This window comes from Meleagris gallopavo, chromosome 2 (genome assembly GCF_905368555.1).
Source record: "Meleagris gallopavo chromosome 2, MGAL_WU_HG_1.1, whole genome shotgun sequence".
Classification (NCBI taxonomy): domain Eukaryota; kingdom Metazoa; phylum Chordata; class Aves; order Galliformes; family Phasianidae; genus Meleagris; species Meleagris gallopavo.
Window position 1 is genome coordinate 109,233,042 of NC_139405.1, and position 23,556 is coordinate 109,256,597.

General features: G+C 45.1%; 2 protein-coding genes across 4 annotated transcripts in view; both read left to right on the forward strand.

The window, feature by feature from the left end:
• The window catches only part of CD2AP (CD2 associated protein), a 65,755-nt gene extending 57,145 nt beyond the window's left edge, over positions 1-8,610 (forward strand). For all 3 annotated transcript variants that reach the window (XM_085218409.1, XM_085218410.1, XM_085218411.1), the window contains 5 exons: positions 4,287-4,402; positions 5,240-5,329; positions 5,613-5,797; positions 6,447-6,510; positions 7,605-8,610. In XM_085218409.1, the coding sequence (XP_085074535.1) occupies positions 4,287-4,402; positions 5,240-5,329; positions 5,613-5,797; positions 6,447-6,510; positions 7,605-7,646 (497 nt within the window). In that variant the 3' untranslated portion in view covers positions 7,647-8,610. The remainder of the gene's footprint in view (positions 1-4,286; positions 4,403-5,239; positions 5,330-5,612; positions 5,798-6,446; positions 6,511-7,604) is intronic.
• A 2,072-nt stretch (positions 8,611-10,682) lies between these two features.
• Positions 10,683-22,660, forward strand: ADGRF4 (adhesion G protein-coupled receptor F4). The gene is made up of 9 exons (XM_085218412.1): positions 10,683-11,828; positions 15,108-15,206; positions 16,120-16,156; positions 16,290-16,450; positions 17,000-17,284; positions 18,006-19,370; positions 20,096-20,137; positions 20,227-20,286; positions 21,799-22,660. The coding sequence occupies exons 2-9, from the start codon at positions 15,132-15,134 to the stop codon at positions 21,802-21,804; spliced, it is 2,031 nt and encodes a 676-aa protein (XP_085074538.1). The 5' UTR covers positions 10,683-11,828; positions 15,108-15,131; the 3' UTR covers positions 21,805-22,660.
• The last annotated feature ends 896 nt before the right edge of the window (positions 22,661-23,556 follow it).

The following is a 23,556-nucleotide window of genomic DNA, read 5'->3' on the forward strand; positions in this document are numbered from 1 at the left end:
GCTGCTATTTGAGGAGAGTTTCCGGAGTCCTCTGCTGTGTCAAAGTGCCCCTGTTTAGAATTATCTGCACCTGCTGGTGGTGGTTTTCCTATTTTTTTTAACAAAGGACGAGTCCAAGCTTCAGCTAGCAGAATGTGAAGCACCTCGTGCTCTGTATGCATGCTGCTGTGTGCGCACTCAGTGCAGCAGCTGCTCCTATAGGATGCTCTGAGGACACCAGGCCCTCCCATATTGTTTAATCTTACAAGAACTAAAAATCTTAAGCTAATTAAAATACTGAGAAAACTATATGTCTGGTTTGGACATTTCTGGATGTTTTGCAGACACTGACATTACCAGCACTATTTTTTTTTTTTTTTTTTTTTGGAAGTGATGAATTTCTTGTAAACCAATTTATTTAATTATGAGGTTCAACAAATTGGTTTGACCCTTAAGTGTGGAAAGTTCAGTCACTTCCAATTTACCTTTAATTGAGCTGAGGGTGTAGCTGTGAATGCTGTGTATTTACAGGGAGGTGGGGAAAAACCCCCACAAACTGCAGGCAAAAAATCAGGCCCCCAGCCATCAGATAAGGAAGGACAGGCAGGAACATTCAGAAACATGGATCATGTTGGAATTCCTTCTCCTGAAGCTTGGTTTGAAGAGTTGCATAAGCATTTCTCTGTTGGGTCGGAACTGAAGCACCACCAAAGCTGTAATGCACTTTGCTGAACGTTTAAAGTGGTTCTGTTTCTTCTAGAAATGTTTCTTTTTTCCTGCTTTGTAAAATAATTTTTTTGTTGGGAATCTTTTTCTAGACATTCCTCTCCTTGACTTTTCTTTCCAGATTTTGTTTCCTATCCTGTTTGCCATGTTTCCCTTCTTACGTGTCAGGATCTTACCCTACCCTCCTCCATTTTGGTAAGATAACAATCTATAAGGAAATCCAAATGCTTGATGCCATGCACGTAGCCTCTTCTTAACTTCATAAGCATAATTTTCAGTTGCAGTTATTTGGGTTTCGATTTAAAATGCTTTTTTTTGTTGTTGTTGTTTATTTGAATGCTTCTTTTCCTTAGCCGTGCAACGAGAAGTTAAGTCTGCTCTTTGGTTAGGAACTTGTACAGGAAAGATAAAGACAAATGAGCTCTCCTTAGTCCAGCTGCTGGTAAGCTGGGTGTAGGATTTGCGGTGAAATGTGTGCAATGTTTGTAGCACTTCGGGCTGTGTAGATTGAATGGCATTTACCTTCCCATACACACAAATAACTGCAATATTTGGGCACTGAATTCTCTAGTGCTGGCTATTTATTACTGTGAGTCTTGTAAGGTGGCTGTGACAGAAGTTACATGTTGGGATGCTTAGCTGCAGCAAATACCTCATTACTGCTCAGCTGCAGATTTAAATATTACAAAATGTACCTCTGTCCCCTGGATTCCTGGGCTGCAGTCACTGCAATGTGAGTGATAGCAGTCAGTGCTGTCACATTTTTCCACTCTGTAGATTAATGTGAGGTCCTCTGAAGTATCAGATCCGTCTCACTTGCACTGTGGGTTCTGCATCCCAGCACGATGGGCTGTGTGAACCCCTTTGGCTTTGCTTCCTTTTGGGAAGGCTTTTTAATCAAGCCGATGGAAATACGTTAAAGCATTCACAAAGTGTATCACAGCCTCCCACCTAACTGTGTCTCTTCCAGTTCCTGGCAGTTCTACAGAGTAGGGACCCAGGATGAGCCTGCAGAAGGGATGCTTCTGACAGTCTGCCCTACGTAACTGTTAAAGGTCCACTTCTCTTTCCTGTGAGAAAGGTGTTCTCTCTCAGCTTAACACAGCTCCCGGATTGCAGTTATTTCCAGATGTGGTGTGTCACTCTTTTGGCACTGTGCTGGAATTCCCTGCAGTGATTACATACAGGCTGTATGAAAATATTTCTATTAATTGATAAATCACTGCATCTACTGATGTGGACGTAAATTATGAAATTGTGGTGTGTTTCACCCGTATCCCTATTGGTTTCAGCAGAGTCAAGATATGTCCCAACATGCCTGGAAAAGTTGTTTGAACACTCATAAAAAGCAATTAGAAAGAACACAGCCACACACTCACCCGTCTGCAGCTCCTCTGGCCACTGTGTGCTGGTGGGGCTTTAGAGGTGGGCAGCTGGCCCAGCACACCAGCTTCTACTGGTGGAAGCTGCTGAAGGAGGAGGAGACCCCTGGGTTCTGTTTCATCCCTTTGGCTATTTTAAATCCCAGACTGCTGCAGCCTCAAATTGCATCTGTGTGAGTGACTGTGGTGGTTTTTTCTTCTGGAAATACAACATTCTGCATATGTTTGTTACTTTGCTCATGGAGACAGGGCTGCTCTTGCGGTCATCACAGTAATTCCATTTTAAATTCTTACTTAAATTTCCTGCCAAATGGATTATTACTGCAGAAGGAGATCATTTACAAATGATAGAAACGGGAGGAGTGTGTGTGTGTGTGTGTGTATTTTTTTTTCCTCTCTTCCTGTTACCTTTTCATAGAACACCTAACCCAAACAAGTCCTCCTTCACGTTAAGCTTACTGAAGTTTGAGTAAAATCAGTAGGATGTGCTCCCAGGTAATTTTTTGCTTGATTTCTAACAAGCAGAGTGCTTTATTGGCACAGGCTGTAAGCAAGAGAAATACTTTAAGAGTCAGTTCTCCCTCAGCCCCTGCTCCATCAGCCCCTTGCATCATTACTCCTCTGTTTCTTCCTACTTTGTTGTTCTTCCCTGCTTTTCTAAAAATTGCAGACATGGTGACATATTTACCCACGACCACCTTTATGTTCTCTGCAATAGAATTAAATGGCAGCACAACAGGCTGGTTGCTGTACTGCTACAAATGCTTCCATTTCAGAAGGCAATGGATGATGAAGTGGGAAGTCCAGATATATCTGGAAGATACGAATGTTTTAAGGAGTTAAAAGATAATGAGACACAGTAGTAGATGTTAAAATCAGTTAAGCCACTCATTCAAAGCCTTAGATTCCTACAGCTATAAATCAGCTTCGATAATGCAAGTAGAACTTTGTATTAATCAATGATTTCATGTCAGCTAAACACCAAAGTGGCACGAGTGGTCCAGCCCAGTATTCTTATGGCCTTTTTCTTGTTTGACCTCTTGCTGAAGCTTGAGAACAGGTGGGAAAATAGGGCTGGTGTAGCTTCTGCTAGATAGATTGGGATGCCACATGAAAACAAGAGGTTGCAAAACAAAACAGAAAACCCAGCAAAACTTGGAAGCACTTCTGCTGCCCATAGTAACACTGTGTGACATATTAGTTAAGCATTTAGAGTCCCTAGAACAAGCTTACTGAATTCATGCTGTAAAATCATGTCTGACATCAACTCTTAAATAAAAAGCCTGTCTCAATGGATACCTGTTGGCAGGTAAGGATTGACTGACTTTGGTGGAGACTCAGTAGGAAGCCCAGTTGTTAACTAGGTGAATTACAGATGTTCTGTGTTTGTGTAGATATTTCTCGTGGTCATATCTCCCTGCAAGATTAAGGAGTTTTATTGGTAAGGGTTGTAAGGAGACTGGGGGGGAAGCAAAATTTCATGTAAGAGAGGTTACTGGGAGCTGAAGTGTGGAGAGTGTGATCAGTGAAAGGTTGTGTGCCTTAATGAAGTATGAAACGAGCTTCTAACCTCCGAGTTTTATCACTGACTTGGGGCCATGTGGTTTCTGCAAAGTACTGCACACAAGAAACTCCACTGTACAGCAATGTTTGCAGAACGTGACCTTACAGACAGGTTTGTGTCCTGCTGGCACACTCACATGAACCTCTGGATCTACTCTGTTGCTTTTATTTTTGACTCGGTTGCTAAATGGGAGTTTTTGTGCTTTCATGCTTAAAGGGCAATAAGAAAGCAGACTGTTGGCAAGGATTGCAGAGCACATCTCTCAAAATGATTGGTTTTCTTTTTTTAATTATTATCTCAGAGAACAGTAAAAACTGCATTTTTTTCTCCAAACACACCAGCTCTGTTTTATGGTGCTGGGTTACTGCAGCACTACTTCAATTAGAACTTGAATTTAAGTGCTAGATGAATCAATTCTTAGGTTTTTTCAAGGGGGAGAATGACTTCTGTGATATGCCAAAGTCACGTAGCTGTGTTACACAGCTCGGGTGTTGGACGTGCTGAGAACCTCTGAAGCAATAAGGAGTCTGATTATTTATGTGTTTACTTTTTGTCTCGTGGAAAAATAACGTTAAAAAGGAGCGCGGCAAAACCTTCTGCTCTTGATGGCCGTCTGTTCTGTTATCCTTCCCTAGATCTGTTAAGCTTTGATGATGTAATAGCTACCTCAGACAACCTGTCGCATCCCACCGCCACGCGGCCCAAGATGCCCGGCCGCAGGCTGCCCACGCGCTTCAACTGCGGGAGTGCTGTGAGTATCCTGTGCACAGGGAGGCTGTGGATGCCCCATCCCTGCAGGCATCCAAGGCCAGGCTGGATGTGGCTCTGGGCAGCCTGGGCTGCTGGTTGGCGACCTGCACACAGCAGGGGGTTGGGACTGGATGAGCGCTGTGGGCCTTTGCAACCTGGCCGTTCTGGGATTCTGTGATCGTGGTGCATTTGTTCCAGAAGTGAAGTCAGATCTGCAGGGATCAGTCATACCAAGTGCTTGCAGATGGAAGAGAGTGCACCTGAGAAGAACAGCACAGCTGTGTTGCTCTTTCCAGACCCTTCCTGTTCCATAGGGTACTGCCTGATCTCCCAGCAGCACAGATGTGCACTAAAGAGACAGGCTTTAGCTCCATAAAGTCTTGGCTTAATGTTACGTTGGAAATGTTGTCAATTGTTAAAGCGTGAGGTTGTCAGAGAGTGAAAACAAAGTGGAGTTCTTGATTCTTATATCATTTTACATATATATTCATATATATATATAGTGATATGATTGTTTATAGCTCAGTCATGTCAGGTACCACGTACTTCACATTAACTGCCTGTTATGGCTTTGTGTGGTGGAAGTACCTGCAGATTGCCCAAAGCACCAAGGACTTGCTCTGCTGAGCGCTGCAGAGAAGTTTGCAAATCCTGCCCAAATGTTGTTTGATTTAAATCCAGATGAATGAGCATTGTGGGGAAGGAAGGTTCTGAGCGAGGAAAAAAACCCACAGTAGTCTTGCAGTACAAATCTGGTATCAATGGCTTTTTTAGAAACGTGGGCTTTTTTTTTTTTTCCTCCTTATTCTGAAAATGTTCTGAATTGTTTATTTTCCAGGCAAGTCAAAATGACAGTCCAGAAAAAAATTTGAAGGTGCAGAAAGAAGAAGAAGAAAGTGCCAAACCAAAGCCAGTTGAAATGAGAAAGGTATGACACCATGGAGCCGGAGCCATGCCGAGCAGCTGGCTGCTGTTTCTCTAGCTTGTGTCACCAGGTCAGATAGATGCAACCCATCACAGCACAGAGTCCAGAACTGGATGATCTTTAAGGTCTCTTCCCAACCAAGCCACTCTGTAATTCTAAATACACGTGGTAAATTGTGTCTGTACAGCTGAATGCTGTAGCTCCCACAGCAGTACAACTTGTACACTGTAAGTAGGTAGTTTAGAAAGTTTGCGTTGCTTAGCTTTCTACTGATTCATTTTTTCAGCCATCTGTGTTGAGTCCACCAGTTCCATCTTCATCTCAGAGACCAAGTTCTGTCATCCTCAACGTTTTTTCTGGAGAAACCCAACCTAAAGTTGAAACAGATAACTCACAGGCTTCTGTGGAAGAGCTCAGGGCTCAGGTTCATGATTTGATGAATTTAGTAGATGCACTGAGAAAAGAACACGGGTGAGTATTTCCCTTCCCAACCTACAAATGGTTACATATGTTAACATCTTCTGAGTGTCTTTAGTGCCAAACTGTATTTCTGTCTTTAGTTTTAGAACACAGACATTTGTTCTGGAACTGTTTAAATGCTGATTTGTGCTGTAACTAACCCAGCTGTTAGAGTTCTGAAGAGGCTGTGAAGCATCTGGGCTGGTTAGTCTCCAAAACAGACTAGACCATGATGAGTGCAGGAGCTTAATGAATTAATTTGTTCAGAGATGTAGTGATCATTCTTATCTGAATCCAGTTATGAAACAAAACATTCTATGAGTTTTCTGTTCTAAAGAATTTCTCTTCCACGTAGAGAAGTTGCCAAGTTAGTTTGAATTCATCTCTCCAGATAGAGTAATTGTAAGAATGTTTCTGAAATAGTCTACTTAAAATCCTGACTCAAAGTCAGGGATAGTTGCACGATGATTGGTGTGGTGGAGCTGTTGGAAGCTCCTGGTGCAGCAAATTGGAATAGCTGGCCATGAGTGGTCTGTAGTTGAATGTGTGTGGTTTATAAGATGTAGCATCAGACTTATGTGGATCCCTCTTGTGAAACTGAAACGAGGCCTGTGCTTCCCCCTCCTCTAACTTTGATTTCTGTTAATTTATAAATTATTAGGAGAGAACTGGAAAAACTAAAGAAGGATTTGGAAGAAGAAAAGCTGATGCGAAGTAATCTGGAGGTAATATGAGCAATTCAAAGGAAGAAAAAAGATTTAGGAACATACATACATTGTTCAGGAATTTGGTTGCAGAGGAAGGTCTTAAAGGACCCTCTCAACCTTTCCTGCATTGATTTGCTGGGGTGTCATTGCAGGAATGCCTCACAGGGCAGGTAGGTGTGTGCAGGAGATTCACAGTTCCTCTTAGTTCAGCTCTCTTTGGGAAATAATCACTGTTTGTGTGTTGGAATATCAGGTGAGTGCTGCTAGATTCTGCACTGTGCTAGAGATGTGTCACAATGGGACGTGTTCCAAGAGAGACCATACGGACTTTTGGATGAATTTAAAATATGTATCATCAAAGGAGAAATAGGAAAACATCAGCTTTCCTAAATTCTTGATGGCCCGTCTAAAGTAAGCCAAAAAGAATAGAATGCATCTGAAAAATTTCCCTCTGAGCATCACCCACCTCAGACTCTTGATGAAAGCAAGCTGCATTATGGTCTCATGTTATTAACTTAATAGGATGAGCTCGTTATAGAAAAATATTTTAGTCTGATACAGATGGGCATTATCTCTGTGAAACAGCACTTCTTATTGACTTAAAGCTGCTTTCAAATCTGGAGAAGAAATTCTGGCAAGTTCTCTTTAATGCATCTCTGAAGCTGCCTGGAGTAAGCACTGGGAGTGAAGAGGAAGCGAGCTTCTTGTTTCTCTAACTCCAGTGGAAGAAATAAAAGTTAAAACTGGCATGCTATCCTGCATGAAGGCTGTTCTAGGAAGCCAGCCTGATCCAATGCATCATTGCACAGAGATACACCGAGAGATTTCACCCTTCAGCTTTGTTACTGTGTCATTCAGACTGAGTTGATCCGCCTCTGCGTACCAGAAGTCCAGGCAGATCTCTAATGATGGTAAATTCCTGCTCACTGAGCAGCCTGGTCGCACAACAGCAGCCACAAATATTGAGCTGTCAGTGCTTCTGTGTTATGAGCTGTCAGTGCTTCTGTGTTATGATTTTATTTACTTAAAGCTCTTTGAGGCTGGCGAAGGCTGTGTAGACTTCAGATTGTTGTGGCTCTAACGCTGACTTTTCTTTCCAAATTGTTTTCCAGCTTGAAATAGAAAAACTGAAGAAAGCAGTGATGTCTACATGATACGCCCATGGACTGGATGTCTTTAACTTGCCAGGAATGCAAAGCTGAACACGAGTAGAACTGACTCCCTTATTTCATCATAATGGATGCTGGAGTTCTACAGTCTTAAGGAAATATAGTGCAACAAAGGAATATAGTCTTTTATTCAGAGATAAAAAACAAAAGAGAAAAATGGTGTAATTTTCTTGCCAATATAAAAGAGGCCTTATTTCTTACTGTGCTGGAATTGCAGACCTTTATTTTTTTTGGTTTGCTTGACAATACTACTGAATCTGTATAAAGAGGAGAGGGAATTCTTAATAGATTTTTATTGAATATCTGTAGCTTAATTTTTAAAGAGATCTATACTATAAATAGGGTGATCTATCTTCACAAGTAATCTGTAAAATAGTCCCTTGGGAGGGACAGAATAGCTGTATGAGAATTGGAGTCACTATTTTCCCCCTGCGTGCGAAAGGGAAGAGATGATATTTGTATATTTTTAATGTTGGCAGTCTCACCCAGGGTTCTGCTGTGTGCCTGTCTGCTGTTTGTCAGCTGGGTCATGAGATAGGAATTTCTTAATGCCGCGGGTCGGGTGGCACACCTGTGCACCGTGGTGAGAAGGGCTGATCTGATCGGAGCGGTTCAGCAGGACGTTTTGTCACTTGCACTATTGGATTAAAAAGGGATTTAGGACTGAATCATGAAGTCGCAACAAAATGAACTTTTTAATGTCACGAAAGGAAGAGATGCAGAAAGGAGGCTGGGATCTGCTCTGAACCGGACCTGTGGTGCCTCAAATACTGCAGCACGCAATGTGGGAAGTAAACCTGAACTCACAGGGTCTGTGCTTCTGCTATCCAAACTGATGTCATCAGTCCTTCCAGTGGCTGAATATGCATCTTGATCTGTTTTTACAGTACTCGATTTTTGTTTATAATATGGCTCAAAATAAATCACTTGAACTTTGATACTCTCAAAAGGTCTCAATATTTATGTATTTATGCCTATACTTCTCAGTATATTGTGATCCTCTACATTTAATCGCATCTGTCCTTAGTGAGTGATCAGAACAGCTGCTGTGACAGCACCGTGCTGGTGTCCAAAAAGCATCTTTCACTTTTTGCATGGAAAAAAGTTATAATCTTGTTGATTGCCATTATCTTTAACTGCAGGGCTCAGCACGGTGCACCAGAAGGATAAAGCAATGGCATGTGAGGCTGTGGGAGACGATTAGAGCGATTGCTCTGTTCACTTGATAAAGGATTAAAACAACTGTATAATTAAAAAAGAAAGTCCACTGCACTTCTCCTGTTAGTGATGGGTAACAGCCTTCCCCTCCTTTCACATGGCAGAATTTACGTGACAAAGACGTCATGTTAGTTTGGCAACTTTAACAATAAGAGAAATAAGTTTCTATTCGTGTGAATAGTCATAAATATAGTAACTATTTCTTATGTCACTGATGATGTGGAAGTGCTAATTCTTGAGAATATGCTCTTTCCATAGCTGCATAGAATCCCAGAACGGCCTGGGTTGCAAAGGCCCACAGCGCTCATCCAGTCCCAACCCCCTGCTGTGTGCAGGTCGCCAACCAGCAGCCCAGGCTGCCCAGAGCCACATCCAGCCTGGCCTTGAATGCCTGCAGGGATGGGGCATCCACAACATCAAACTTCCATCAACATCCATTAATATCAACCATGCAAACACCCAGAAGTCAATTGGAGTGGCTGACTGAAATCTTCATTGAATTTGGTGAACGTGCTGTGCAGGTATTTAGGTAACGTGTGCTAGGCACGCTGCTGAGCAGCTGAGTCAGTGTTAGTGCTCTTAACTTTCAATTGCTTAGATGCATCACAAATGGAGACTCGGGGCAGATCTGTGTTGATGCCTCACATGCAGCAGTCGTGCTGTTTGTCAGACGCTGAGCCCTTCCCTGCAGCTCATACGTGTGGGGCAGATGATGAAGAGCAGGAATTGTGCCGAATGGAACAGTGGGTTTTGTTGTATGAGCTCCTCACTGCGACTGCAGTATGAAGCAGACCTTGTATTGCATTGCTCCACAAAAACTGTGTGTGGTGTGTAGGAGAGAAACGGGACAAGACAATCAGTGACAATCACAAATGGAAGATATTTATTATTGAATGGCCTTTGTTCACAGTAGCAATAAATGACCCAAGTGCAATGACTTGATTTAATAAAGCCCTCTTGTAAGAGTTGCTGCTAGGAGTGCGTTTAGCCATAAGGAAATTGCCCTAATGTGTGTCTGTGTTGTCTTCAGCTCCTGTTATGTGCTGGAGAGGAGGGCCTTGCTTTGAAGACATTGCACAGAACAGCTCCCTAAGAGCAGTGTGCTTCTCTGACCTGTTCTGCTGCGCTGTAAAACGATGCATGCTCCCTAAACAGCCAATAAAATGAGTTCAACCTGTTGACACGTCTGCTCACTTCATGGTCAGAAACATTTCCTATGCCATTGGAGATGCTCTGTGGGAGGAGGCCGGGTGGAAAAGTGCATTGCTATTCATATAGCTCACCCAGGAGACACTGTCACTGGGATTTGCTTGCCAGGTTATTCTGGCTCCTGATGCTCAGGATGTCCCAGTAGCTGGGAGCTGCTGCTGCTTTGTTTGCCTGGTTTGAATCTTACAAGTGAGTCTGAGAGAATTAATTTCTGAGCTTCTCCTATTCCTTTCTTTTAATTTTTGGTGCTGCTAATTGATCTGACCTTTCTGTGCATCTCCAGAGCTTGTTTTAAGGTCCCTCTCACCACTCAGTAACACAAGTAGGTGCACACTGGAATCACTTCTTAAATACGGAGTGAAGAGTGAAGACTCAGAACGTGATGTGTTTGGGGAGGGCTTAAAAATGTGAAGTGTGTATTCTCATATTCTGTAATGTTCTCATCTGCCATTTACATACAGTTTTGGAAAAATAAAATGTGCAGCTGTGTGTGCTTTTTTATTTGAGCAATCGCTTTGGAGATAACATTTCTCTTTCGCGTTGCTTCCGGAGAATTACGTTTCTGGTGAGAGTGTTTAAAATATTGCAGGGTTTGACTTGGGGTTACTTAGCAAAGTATATGTTAAACCTTGATGAATGCAAAGCATTTGTTTACAAGTCGTAATTTAGCAGAAGTCTCATTAAGTCTTTCCAAAGGAAATGGTAAAAATGGGTCTTTGTGGCTCTGGACTTCGGGCTGTTGCTAAAGCTCTCTGAGGCGTTGCTGATTGCTTTCCCTGAGCTGTGTCAAAACAGCTGCTCCTCTGTCTTGGGAAACTGAGTTTTGCAAGAGCTGAAGGGCTGAACCACTCCCTTCTGGGTGCCCAGGCACGTCCCTCCATCCTGAAAAATGCAGACAGCCCTGACCAGCCTGCAGCGCGAGCCCCGCGTGTTCAGAGCACCCTCCGCACTTGAGGGAGTCACAATTTGGGTACGTTTCTGAGCCCCGTGGAGCACAGCTTCATAGCTCTTGGCTTCTGGGAGAAGTGTGTGCATCTGCTGAGATACACCAGCCCTCAGAGGACGATTTGGGCCGAGGAGGTGTTTGAACAGCCAGGGGCTGCCCAGGCATCGCAGCAAAGCTCCTGGGCGGGTGTGGATGCCCGGCTGCAGGTACCTGGGGAGGAGGCCTTCAGGCAGCGCGTTGGTTACCTGGTGTTTGGGCCTTTACTTTTGAGTTAAAGGTGTGCTGAGGTGCTGCCCCTGTAATTCTTTGCCTGGTACTGTGTGGAGTGCGAGGCACTGAGCCTTACCTGGGCTCCTGATGCGGGCGCTGAGCTGTGCTTGGTTCCTGTTTGATCCCAAGTGAGACAGCTTGATTGAGCAGATCTCTGCAGTACAGCAGAGCAGAAGGTGCTCCCTCCAGGTTCGGGAGCTACGGCTGCTCAGGTGTGACTCACCTGTGGCAAAGAGGCGGCTTGGCGCTTTGTGGGCGCGTCTGTGACTGTCCTGGCTCTGCATGCAGCACCTCTGCTGTCATCTGCCGGCCCCGCGGTGTCAACCCAGCAGTTGGGGCAGTGAGAAGGCAGCCTGGTGCCCCGGGTTATTTCCCCACGGGAAGAGGACACAAAGCGGGGCACGCAGGCAGCCCTGCGCAGCAGCACAGCGGCACGGCCATGGGCTGGGCGCTCACCGGCGATGGCTCCAGGGTCCCTGGTGATGTGAATTCTCCATGCAGCAGAACCCGGAGTTCCGCATAGGGTGAGTGCCATCACAGCGTGTACTTCCAGCTCTGTTTGAATATTACCTGTGGAATTGGTTTGTTTGCAACTCGAGAGATACGGAGTGCTTTGGGCTGCGTTCACTTTGTGCTTCTTCCCTCGGTTTTGTATGCACTTTTTCTTTCTGTGGAAGTAATTCGGCACCTCTTCTTGCTTGTAGTTCTGTCATTGGTCTCTAATCACAGTGTTGTCGCTTATGAGAAAACGTCAGATTATTTTATTGCTGAAATTGTTGTAGAGGTCATAGAATCTGATTTACCTAAATTTGCCTTTTCCAAGTGTGACTCCATTAAAAATGTCGCTAACACCATTCCAGTCTCTGTATTTAAAGCCCTCAGTCTTTGTCCTTAATTGGCAACATGTGCTGCAGCCTTTTCAACGTGTGATATGGCTGTGAGCAATGTGAGTGGTGAGCTCGTGGTGCTTTGTGAGCTCTTTGAGTTTTAAGATGACCATGTCACCATTAAAACCCTAAATAAAGAATTTGGTTCAGTACCTAAGGATTTAATAACTTTTTCTTTAGATGTCAAATACAGGTAATGCAAATTTGCACTGAATGTTTGGGGAAATAAAATTGTGCAGATGAATAGATAAACCCCCTGTAAACTTTGATTTCGGACAGCATATCCTTATGAGCCTTACTCTGCTTCTGGGGTGGTGGAGATGAGAAAGCTGTGACCCAAGATGATGGAGAACCCTTGGATGGAGTTCTGGGGCCCACCAGTTTGTGGTTCTTTCCTCTGCTTTAACCCTTTCCAGCCACTATTTGTCACTTATTCTTCCTCCTGTTGACACCTTTGCCCATCCCCACAGTGCTGGGATCAAATGCCATTAGTTGGAGGAGGAGGATCGGAAGCTGGTGACAATTTCCTTGCTGGGAGATGCCTGGGGCAATGCAAGTGCGTGTGCTTCAATACGAGTTTCTGTGAGAGTATCCATGTTCTTTCCCTGAAGTGGCTGATTGTACTGCTGTGTTTGATGCATCTGATGATGCACGGTGGTTATCTCGGCGAGATGAGGCTGGCTGGTTTCCATGATGAGTCAAGCAATGCAACTGAACGAGATCGGTGCTTCACGGGCAATGCGTGTCGTTATCTGAGGGCGGCTCAGCTGCCTGGAGCTGCCCCAGATCTACAGATCTTACAGATGGCAGCCCTGGGTGGAGTTACGTAGGTGATGAAATGCAAAGTGGGTATGAATTAATCAGTAATGAAGCATCGTAAAGTCAGGAATTCCCAAATGTGGAATGGAATTAGGGCTAAGAGCACACAATGGAAATTTAATGATTGCAGAACCTGGAAAAGAAGCCCATGCGATATGTTACCTCCTACTGTAGGTGTTCCCTGCCCACCTCCTGCTTTTCTGAAGCTTTGATCTGAGCCTTCTGATTTTCTTGCCTTTATCAAACTTTGTTCCTTAGCAGAGCCGACGCTCACTGGTTTTAAAGCTGGTCAGTGCTTTTACTGAAATGGATTGGGTTCCAGAGGCTGACAGGAGGTTCTTCTTTAGAACTGATTTAAAATTCAGTGCTTCAGTGTAGCACTTTATTTTCTCAATGAATAAACAGTTGGGTCTGGAAATGCGTACAAAATATGAACAAGATGCCACAAAGAAAGTGGGCAGCCAGCTGTGTGCCTGGTCTTCCATGCCTCAGACAGAGGACTGTCCTTTGGAGCACAGCCCCTTCTGTTCCAACATGTGCTGATGCCAATGATGGAGGCTGGGTGTCCAGCCTGGCCTTGAATGCCTGCAGGGATGGGGCATCCACAGCCTCCTTGGGCAACCTGTTCCACTGCCTCACCACCCTCTGCATGAAAAACTTCCTCCTCACATCCAACCTAAACCTCCCCTGGCTCACTTTAAAACCATTCCCCTTGTCCTGTCACCATCCACCCTCACAAACAGCCGTTCCCCCTCCTGTTTATCCGCTCCCTTCAAGCACTGAAGGCCACACTGAGGTCTCCCTGCAGCCTTCTCTTCAGCAGGCTAAACAATCCCAGTTCCCTCAGCCTTTCCTCACAGCAGAGCTGCTCCAGCCCTCTGACCATCTCAGTGCCTCCTCTGGACCCGCTCCCAGAGCTCCACGTCCTTCCTGTGCTGGGGGCCCCAGGCCTGGACGCAGTGCTGCAGATGGGGCCTCAAAGAGCCGAGCAGAGGGGGACGATCACCTCCCTCTCCCTGCTGGCCACCCCTTTTTTAACGCAGCCCAGAACACAGCCGTCCTTCTGGGCTGCAAGCGCACACTGCTGGCTCATGTCCAGCTTCAATTAGTTGTGGCCATTTCCTCTTATTGCTGAGTAAGAAAAACTGATTTCAGTGAGAATTACAAGAATTATTCTTTCAGGAAGAGTAGGTAAGAAATTTCCTTAGAGACCACTCGTGCTTTACTTTGCCAGAATACAACATGGACAATTTTCCTCATACTTCTCTTAAGTTACAAGTAGGGATGAAACACTGGTGCACCAAACACATTTATATGAATGTATGCATGCACGTACATGTACTATACATGCAAAATTCAGAGTTAGGGAATCATAGATTGCTATGAATGGGGTGTTTAAAGAAATAAATAACTAATTGTAAAACAAGTAGACTGGCAGTCGTTAACAAATTTATTGCAAATCACAGAATAGCTCAGGTAGGAAAAGACCCTAAAGATCATGGAGTCCAACCACAGCCCAGCCATCCTACCCCAACTCTAACAGCCCTCCGCTACATCACGGCCCTGAGCACCACATCCAAACGCTTTTAAACACAGCCAGGGATGGTGACTCAACCACCTCCCTGGCAGCCCATTGCAGTGCTCAACAACCCTTTCTGTAAAGAAGTGTTTCCTGATGTCCAACCTAAACCTCCCCTGGCACAACTTGAGGCCATTTCCCCTCATCCTGTCAGCAGTGAGCAGAGACCAACCCCGCTCTGCTGCAATCCCCTTTCAGGTACTGGCAGAGAGCCAGAAGGTCTCCCCTCAGCCTCCTCTCCCCAGACTAAACTAAATTGTTAGTTATCATTACATAGCCATATCTTAGTCATTGCTGAGCCAATCTCTGTAACTAGCACTGATAAAATGCACAAGCAGTTTTCAGAAAAAGTGATCAAATGATGAATTTAATGATAAATGGTAATAAACGATAGCTGAAAATCACCTTGCATGCCCACAGAGGACAGCCTTTGGGATGGGTTTAGCTGCTTGCTTACTAGCAAACAAACTATGTTCATGTGAGAACAGACGTGGTGATGTTTAACGCCTTTCTTCCAGGAGAAGAGCAGTGACTGCAAGGCAATGGATGTGAGGGCGGCCCTCTGCCTGCTCCTCTGGGCTGTGCTGTTCCCAGCTGCACCACACACTGCTCCTGGGGTGAGTCTGTGTGCAGAGCTGAGCACTGCTGTGGGCTACAGAGCTCTGTGCCACAGAGGTCTGCAACACTTCGTTTCAGCCTGGAAGGGATGGAAGTTACCAACTGAGCTGGGCTAACCCAAAACTGAGTTTCAGCTTCCAATGAAAGGGAAGCGTCTCTTATTTCATATAAGGACCGATACATCTTTTTGGACTGGGTATATTTGGGTCAATATTGTTCTTCTGTAATATTGTGCTTCTTATAACAAAATGAAATTTATATTTATTTTGGTATCAGTTCTCTCTTCCAGTTACTGTCTCTGCGTTTAGATTTACCAACAGAATATTCACAGACCTACTAATTGCTCTGAATAATGCATGCAGAGTTTGTCTCATGTGGTTGTACTGTGCTTTTGCAAAGCAGACCTGAGCCAGGGAATACAGATCTCTTTTGTGGATTTATGAGATTGGTGGAAACACAAATATGTTCCTCTCCAAATTTTTAAGAAGTTGTTCTTTCAATGCAAGCACCTGTAGGCAAGGAACTCTGGAGGCACGTATGGCCCTGCCAATTTTCTCAGTATTGTCACTTCAATAGAAGGGGGCAACTGAAGGCTTTCCATAGGGACAAACATGAGCAGAGAGTTCTGAATGGCTCTGTGTGCATAGAATGGTAGAACGGCCTGGGTTGAAAAGGAGCACAATGCTCATCCAGTTCCAACCCCCTGCTGTGTGCAGGTCGCCAACCAGCAGCCCAGGCTGCCCAGAGCCACATCCAGCCTGGCCTTGAATGCCTGCAGGGATGGGGTGAAGGGCTCTGAACATTCTGTCCCATACCTTGAGAAGTCAGAGATACCATTTCGCATGTGAAGTCACATTCCTAGTTTATTCCAGGTACTCATCTTTTCCTTATCTTCTTTGTGTTATTTTTCAGGTCCTCAGTAAGGGATCCAAGGCTGGTGACCTGCAAGGTACAGTGAGTAACTGTGTCTTCCCCATTTCTTTTTAACTGTCATCCGTTATCAGTATTTACACCCATGATACCTCATGGAATGTGCTGTGCTGTCTTGCACGGCAGAAATATCTGCTTGATTTATTTTCCAGATGGGTGTAGAGACCTGATTCCCTGTGAAGACAGCGGAACTCTCTGCATTCAGGCCTGTTCTCCCTCCTTCCATGGGGAAACAAGCTTTGTCTGCGAAGACAGAAGGTGGAGAATGTTCGCAGATGCCTGTGCAAATCTGGACGTGCAATCACTTTTTCAGGTAACATAACTGCTATGCATCCACTTTGGCCTGCGGTCATAAAGTGTTCCACTCTCACCCAACCTTTGTATCTTGAGCAAAGGGAAGAAGGTGGGATTCTGGAACAGAGGTTACTGTGGTAAAAAGCCTTGTCATTGTGTAAAATTAAGTACAAGGAAATGACTTTGGGAAATCTCTGTGCTGAAACACAATTCAGAAATGAAGTTGCCTTCTTCTCTTGGCGAATGGCTTGGTTTAGATTGAGTACATTGGGATGAAGCTGAGAAAAGAACAGTGCAAAGGTCTGTAATAGTTAGATGATTCATGGTACATTCATCTCCAACTACAAAAAGAACATTTTTTTTTCTAAGTCACTTGAAGAATAAAACTTTACTTTCAGTTCTTCCCCCTTCCTTCACATGCATTCTGCAAACAGGTGCTTCTCAGTGGAGTGCTGGTGCTGGGATTCAGACCTTCCAGCACAATGACTGCACAGTTTGTTGGGTTGTAGCTGTAGTCTCATTTTTTTATCCTGTTTATTAATTGTCTCAAATTATTTTCCTCCCTCAGAGGATTTCTAAACAGGAACCCCTTCCAAGCTCTGAAGGGCACGTTGGAGGAGGACACTTTCCCTTTGTAGTGCCAGGAAAGCCAACGCATGGGAAGCCCGGAGATGGAGCAAAATATTTTGGTGCTGATGACCATGGGAGAAGTAACTGTCAAGCTGATTTTTCGTGTATCATCCCAGATATCTTGTCTTCACCAGCAATCCCAGGAAATATTGCCGATATCGTGGAGCTGCTAAAGAAGATTTCCCTAATGTTATCAGAGAACGTAAATAGAGGAAAAATGCAGGTATTTACTTTGATAGGCTTGAAGAAGTGGATCTGAGCTTGTCAGGGCAGATTAAGTTTCCTCCTTTATTGGCACTATCCATTGAAATGAGAGCTGCAAGGTGCATGGAGAGCTACTGTGAAGAGGTTCCAAGGGGGGGCTGAGTTTTGTTGTTAGACAAACTGTCCTACTCATGTAAAGTGGAGATCTCTCATTTCATCCGTTGGTAGAATCCTTGCTCTTGAAAGGTAAGTGTTTGCAGGGCTTGCTGTTACAGGCATTGGAGAGCAGTTGGGGGAAGACTTCAGATGTGACACCACAGGGATGGCTGTGTGGGAGATGCTGACCACAGCTCTGTTTTTGTGTGTTGCATGATGAAGACTGAAATGTTTTTGTGATGAACTTACAAAGCAGAGAGGTGGAGTGGGGGAGGGAGGTGTGAGCGGAGCTGTGCAGCAGTCAGCTGGAACCCATCTGCGGTGCCCTGAGCTTGTAGCTCTGTGCTGTTCCTCCCAGCACCTTTAGGACAATGAAGTGGAAAGACAAGGTGACTCGTACCAGTGAGATGCTTTGGCTGGGTTGATAAGGGTTACATGAACCTGTTTATTGTCAAAGTAGTATAATTGCATTATAGAAATTTAAATGAGCCTTTTTAGAGATTATGCTAAATAATTATGCTATTAGTGACATACTAGAATTTGTTTTAGCATCAGCGATGGCTTATTTTTCTTCTTTATTTCAGAGTTACAGCAAGATAGCAAATCACATTCTGAACAGCTCCATTATTTCCAATTGGGCTTTTGTAAAGGACAGAAATGCCAGTTCGACGTTACTGGACTCAGTGAACCTCTTTGCTGGCAAACTTCTTCTAAGGAACGGATCGGAAAATGTTCAGGAGCACTTCATCTCTACAAAAGGCTTCCGCATACATCAAAATGCTTCAGGGAAGAGCTTTGATTTTTCAATGGAATTGAATAAGACGAGCAATGTCAGTGGGCGTGTGGTCATTCCAGGAGAAGAGCTTCAGAAGTTACCAAAGACTTCCAAAGCGATCAGCATTGCGTTTCCCACGCTTGGACCCATTATAGAAGCCAGCCGTCTGGACCCTGTTTCTGTGAATGGGATGGTTTTATCTGTGTCCCTTCCAGAAGAGCTTCAGCATGTTTTACTTACCTTTGAAAAGGTGAATAAGCTGGAGAATGTCGGGGCTCAGTGTGTTGGGTGGCACTCTACTGAAAGGAGATGGGATAACAAGGCGTGCAAAATGAAGTCTGACAACATCAGCAGTGTTGTTTGCATGTGCAAGCACCGCCGCCGCACCTTCAGATCCTTCTCCATTTTGATGTCTCCCGCCTTGCTGAGAAACGCAGTGCTGGATTACATTACATGTGTGGGGTTAGGCCTTTCTATTTTCAGCTTGATTCTGTGCCTGACCATTGAGGCAGCTGTCTGGCATCACGTCACGAGAACCGAAATCACCTACATGCGCCATTTTTGTTTGGTGAACATTGCCACATCGCTTCTCATTGCTGATATTTTGTTCATCGTGGCAGCTGTTGTGCATAACACAGCCCTGAACTACCGCCTGTGTGTAGCAGCCACTTTCTTCCTTCACTTGTTCTATCTCTCCTTGTTCTTTTGGATGTTTACCCTGGGTCTCTTAATTCTCTATGGATTACTATTGGTTTTTTTTAAGATAACAAGATCAGTATTCATAGTTACAGCGTTCGTTATCGGATATGGATGTCCGTTAGTCATATCTATCCTCACCGTCGCTATTACTGAACCAAGGAATGGGTACTTAAGGAGCGGAGCCTGCTGGCTCAATTGGTATGAGACGAAAGCCCTTCTGGCCTTTGCTGTACCTGCTTTGACCATCGTTGCAGTGAATTTGGCTGTGGTAGTGGTGGTTGTGGTGAAGACTCCAAGACCCTCTATTGGAGAAAGCTGCAAGTCACAAGATTTGAGCAACGTGATCCGAATCAGCAAAAACGTTGCCCTTCTGACACCTCTGCTGGGCCTCACCTGGGGGTTTGGGTTGGCAACAGTGGTTGACAGTCACTCTCTGGCATTCCACATTACCTTCGCATTCCTTAATGCCTTCCAGGTAAATTCAGTGAGTTTGGGCATTGAGTGAAATAACTTACGTTAGACATTAACCAGAGTATTTCATGTTTAATAACTGCAAAGATCATCATTATCAATTTACAAATACAGGGAACTCTCACTTAGACATTAAGTGTGGTTCCATGTAACTCACCGGTGTTACTCAGAGTCCAGTATTGCCCAACATATTGTGGTGAACCCAGACAGTCTTGGCTGCTCTTGGCTGATGCTCCCATTAAGTACATAGGAAAGGTTCTGATATGTAACCCATCAGTCCAGTTGGTAAGGAGAATCAGTATGGATTGTATATCCATTCTTGGCATTCCTGGATAGTCCATGTGATCTGGGTAGACAAAGTCATTTTTTTTTAATTACGAGAGTGGTGAGGTGCTGGAACAGCTGCCCAGAGAGGCTGTGGATCCCCGTCCATCCCTGGAGGTGTTCAAGGCCAGGTTGGATGGGGCCCTGGGCAGCCTGGACTGCTGTGAAATGTGGAGGTTGGTGGCCCTGCATGGCACAGGGGGGTTGGAGATTCATGATCCTTGAGGTCCCTTCCAACCCAGGCCATTCTGTGATTCTATGATCAATGCTGCTACCAATGTCATAAGTGATAAGCTCTTTTACACACTCAAAGGCATTATTATATTTGTGCTGAAGGAAATAGAAATATTTGAGAAACAACATGTGGTTATGCTGACTTTGATGACTGTTTTTGCTGTGTTTCAGGGATTCTTCATTCTGTTGTTTGGGACACTTCTGGACAGAAAGGTACTCGGGTCATTTCCTGGATTACATTAATATTTTCTATATCCATAAACCTCTGCCTCTGATTTTTTTCTGTTGTTTTTGATGTACAGACCAGAGAGGCCTTAAGGAAGAACTGCCTTTCGTCAAAGCGGGAGTGCAGTCTAGCGAAGGTAATGTGTTGTTTCTGTTGTTGTTGTTTTGTTTTTTCTCTTCTGTGGCTTAATTTACAATTTTTGCCAACCTGCTCACTCATACATGGAAGGAATTTTACGAATATGGAGGTACTGAATAGGAGAACTGGCAATCTGGGACTGCTATATAAACTACTATTATTGTTACAAAAGTACAAGTATTATTTTATTCTTATTTCTTCCCCGATAGATATCAAAGCCATTTAGAAAGAGAATGCATGACTTCTCCCTTCAGTACAACAGGCCTCCTTTGAGGTTACTGACTGAATGAGATATGTAACTAGGATTCCAAAATTCCCGTATAGTGACCCCATTGTGTTCTCCACAGAAGTACTGCAGGATGACAGCAGGGCTATCCAAGCATGTCAGGAGGGCTGGTCTGCTTCCAGCTGAAAGTCAGCTCAGGATGGAAAGCACTCAGAGCTCAGCCAGCACATTAGGCACTCATCAGTGTTAATATGAGGGCAGTTTGATTGAAGGAACCTTTGTTAAACTGATTTCTTCTGTAACCAAGGCTCCATGGTTTGATGTTGTATTTCCAGAAGGGAATCCCCTTTAGTTCTCCCAGACGTTGTCTGCAGTGCTCCTTCTATCCACCCAAGCACGGTCACTTCAGTTTGAACTTTGTAAAACAATTTCCCTTGCTTTTCTCCGCTCTTTGTTAATCAGTCCTGATTCTAGTATTGAAAGCTGTAATGACTTTCAGTGATAGTGTGTTCAGATGTACCTAGTGGGGAAAAATAGAAGAAAGAAGGGTAATACTTTCTTGGTGCTACTGGCACCGCTGTGTTCGGGTTCACTCTGTGTGAAAGAAGCTGACTGTGCAACTTCTGACTTATCTGCATCCTTCCTCTCCCATTTTGTCTCTGATAGCGTACAGTTTTGCTGTCATGCGCTAAGTTTAAGCACATCCCGAGCTGGAAGGGACCCCCGGCCCCACACGGCACCCCCAGCCCCACGTCCCAGCGTTGTCCCAGCGCTCCCTCTGACAGCTGGGGGCCGTGCCCCCCCCCGGGGAGCTGTGCTGTGCCCACCGCCCTCTGGGGCACAGCCTCGCCCTCACCCCCCGGCCCTCCCTCAGTGCTGTTCCCTCGGGCCTGCTCAAGGCCTGCTGCCTTCTCCTTTCTGTTGGGTCAGATTTTAAGATTATTTAGGTTTAGGTTGGATATGAGGAGGAAGTTTTTCATGCAGAGGGTGGTGAGGCACTGGAACAGGTTGCCCAAGGAGGCTGTGGATGCCCCATCCCTGCAGGCATTCAAGGCCAGGCTGGATGTGGCTCTGGGCAGCCTGGGCTGCTGGTTGGCGACCTGCACACAGCAGGGGGTTGGGACTGGATGAGCGCTGTGGGCCTTTGCAACCCAGGCCGTTCTAGGTTCCTATGATTGTCCACTGTGGTGTTGCAAGCAGGAGCTGCCTCAGGACCCTGCCAGAAGTGGACCCTCCCTGCGTGGTGTTGCACCTTACATGACCTGCTGCTGTCCTCTCTCCTAGGCCTAGCAGCAGGCTGCCTTCAGCGCATCTGAGCAGTGAGAGGAAAAGGAGCTGTGGTACAGAAGCTGTGGTTTGAGGTCAGCCAGGAGAGAGCACAGCAGTGTCCCAGAGCATGGCCACAGGACGTGTCACAAACACCAGAAGAGAAAGGGCCCCGGAGCTGCTGTCGGCAGCAAGAAGCCGTCGGTGCTGCTGCAGCCCTTGGGGGAAGCGTGCCATAATGTGCAGGTTGCTTTCCACCTGTGTGAAAACTGCTGTGAGGAGAGTTTGTCCCTGTTTGCCATTTCAGTGCTTCAAGACTTCACGTCAGCGCAATAAGGAACTGCAGAGCATGTGGGGCTGTTCTACAGACGTTTCATTTTTAACATAATGTACAAATATTGAGCATTACCTGTTTATTTTGTCTGTCCTTGCATGCATGTGTTTGTCAGACACCAGTCTGTGCTCCTGGAGGTGGGGAGAGTGTGACCCTGCTCCTGCTCTGCACTGTTCTCCATCCCATACCGTGTGCCAGAGGAGCTGCACAGAATTGTTCAGCACAGAATTACAGACTTCTCATTTTTTCTCCAGTCCTACAACAGGCAGACAGATGGGGAGGGAGGAGCGCTTGACACAGAGTTTTCTGCCCTCTTCAGATGTGGGGGAGCACGCTCCGAATATACTTCAGAGCTGAATTGTGAGATGGAGGTCCCCCTCCTTACCTGCGCTGCACTGACTGAGGAGCAGTTTGTCCATGGACGATGGTGTTCTGTTTTTACAAGGAAGTCAGTCCTTGGTCTGGGATACCCTTCAAAATGAAAGCTTGGATAGAAATGTCGGACAAATCGCTCTCAAATGGAAATAAAGTAGAAGTTTTCTCGTTGTTTGTAGTATGCGATTCCTATCCTCCTTTAGAATCACAGAATCATGGAATGGCCTGGGTTGAAAAGGACCTCAAAGATCATCTAGTTTCAACCCCCCTGCTACGTGCAGGGTCACCAACCACCAGACCAGGCTGCCCAGAGCTACCTTTACATGCTTTACCAAAGCATGTAGACAAATGCCCTTTATAATTATCTCATATTATTCAAATAATAAATCGCTCTTCCCCCTCTAGCTTCTACAGAGGTAATTCTTCATCAGTGTTTGGAATTTAGATTATCTAAGTGATGTGAATCTGGCTTACATCATCAATATCCCTGTACTGAAGAGTGAGCAAATATCCTGGCAGAGGATGTGTGAATGCAGGGCACACGGTACATACATGGAACACCCGCAGTGTCACGGGATGCCGTGGCAAAGGAGATGGTGATGTGGGGAGCAGAGCTCTGAGCTGGGCTGTGAGACAGCTCTTCTTGTCCCCAGGACTTGCTCGCTGCTCTGCATTTCCACTCCTATCTTGTCTCTGCCTGGACCCTAGGCTTATAGCGAGAGGCCATTCCTGCTACTTTTATGCAGCACACTGCATGTTGGAGAGCTTTGATTAAAGGGATATAAAATTGGACTCCTGTGCCTGTGTAACATAAACTTAAAAAGACTTTTGCCCTGAAGTCCACTTCGTAATGTCAAGCAGCATCTTCTGTTCTCGGCACTTCTCAAAGTGGTTAGAGCTTTCTTTTTTTCCCTTTCCCTGCTCCGTCAGGTTGCATGCATACAGAGCTGTGTGGTACACTTCGGAAAGTTTCCCGTGACCCTTCTTTTCAGGATGGCATCTAACTTGGAAGGCATTTTTCTGTTTGTATGTCTAACTGTTACAAATGAAATGTAATTATTGACAAG

Bases quoted from the DNA above. Each gene is read 5' to 3' on its own strand.
- ADGRF4 (XM_085218412.1), top strand. From the start codon at position 15,132: ATGGATGTGAGGGCGGCCCTCTGCCTGCTCCTCTGGGCTGTGCTGTTC. The intron at 16,451-16,999 runs GTAACATAACTG...TTCCTCCCTCAG, and splicing joins ACGTGCAATCACTTTTTCAG to AGGATTTCTAAACAGGAACC. The intron at 20,138-20,226 runs GTACTCGGGTCA...TTTGATGTACAG, and splicing joins GGACACTTCTGGACAGAAAG to ACCAGAGAGGCCTTAAGGAA.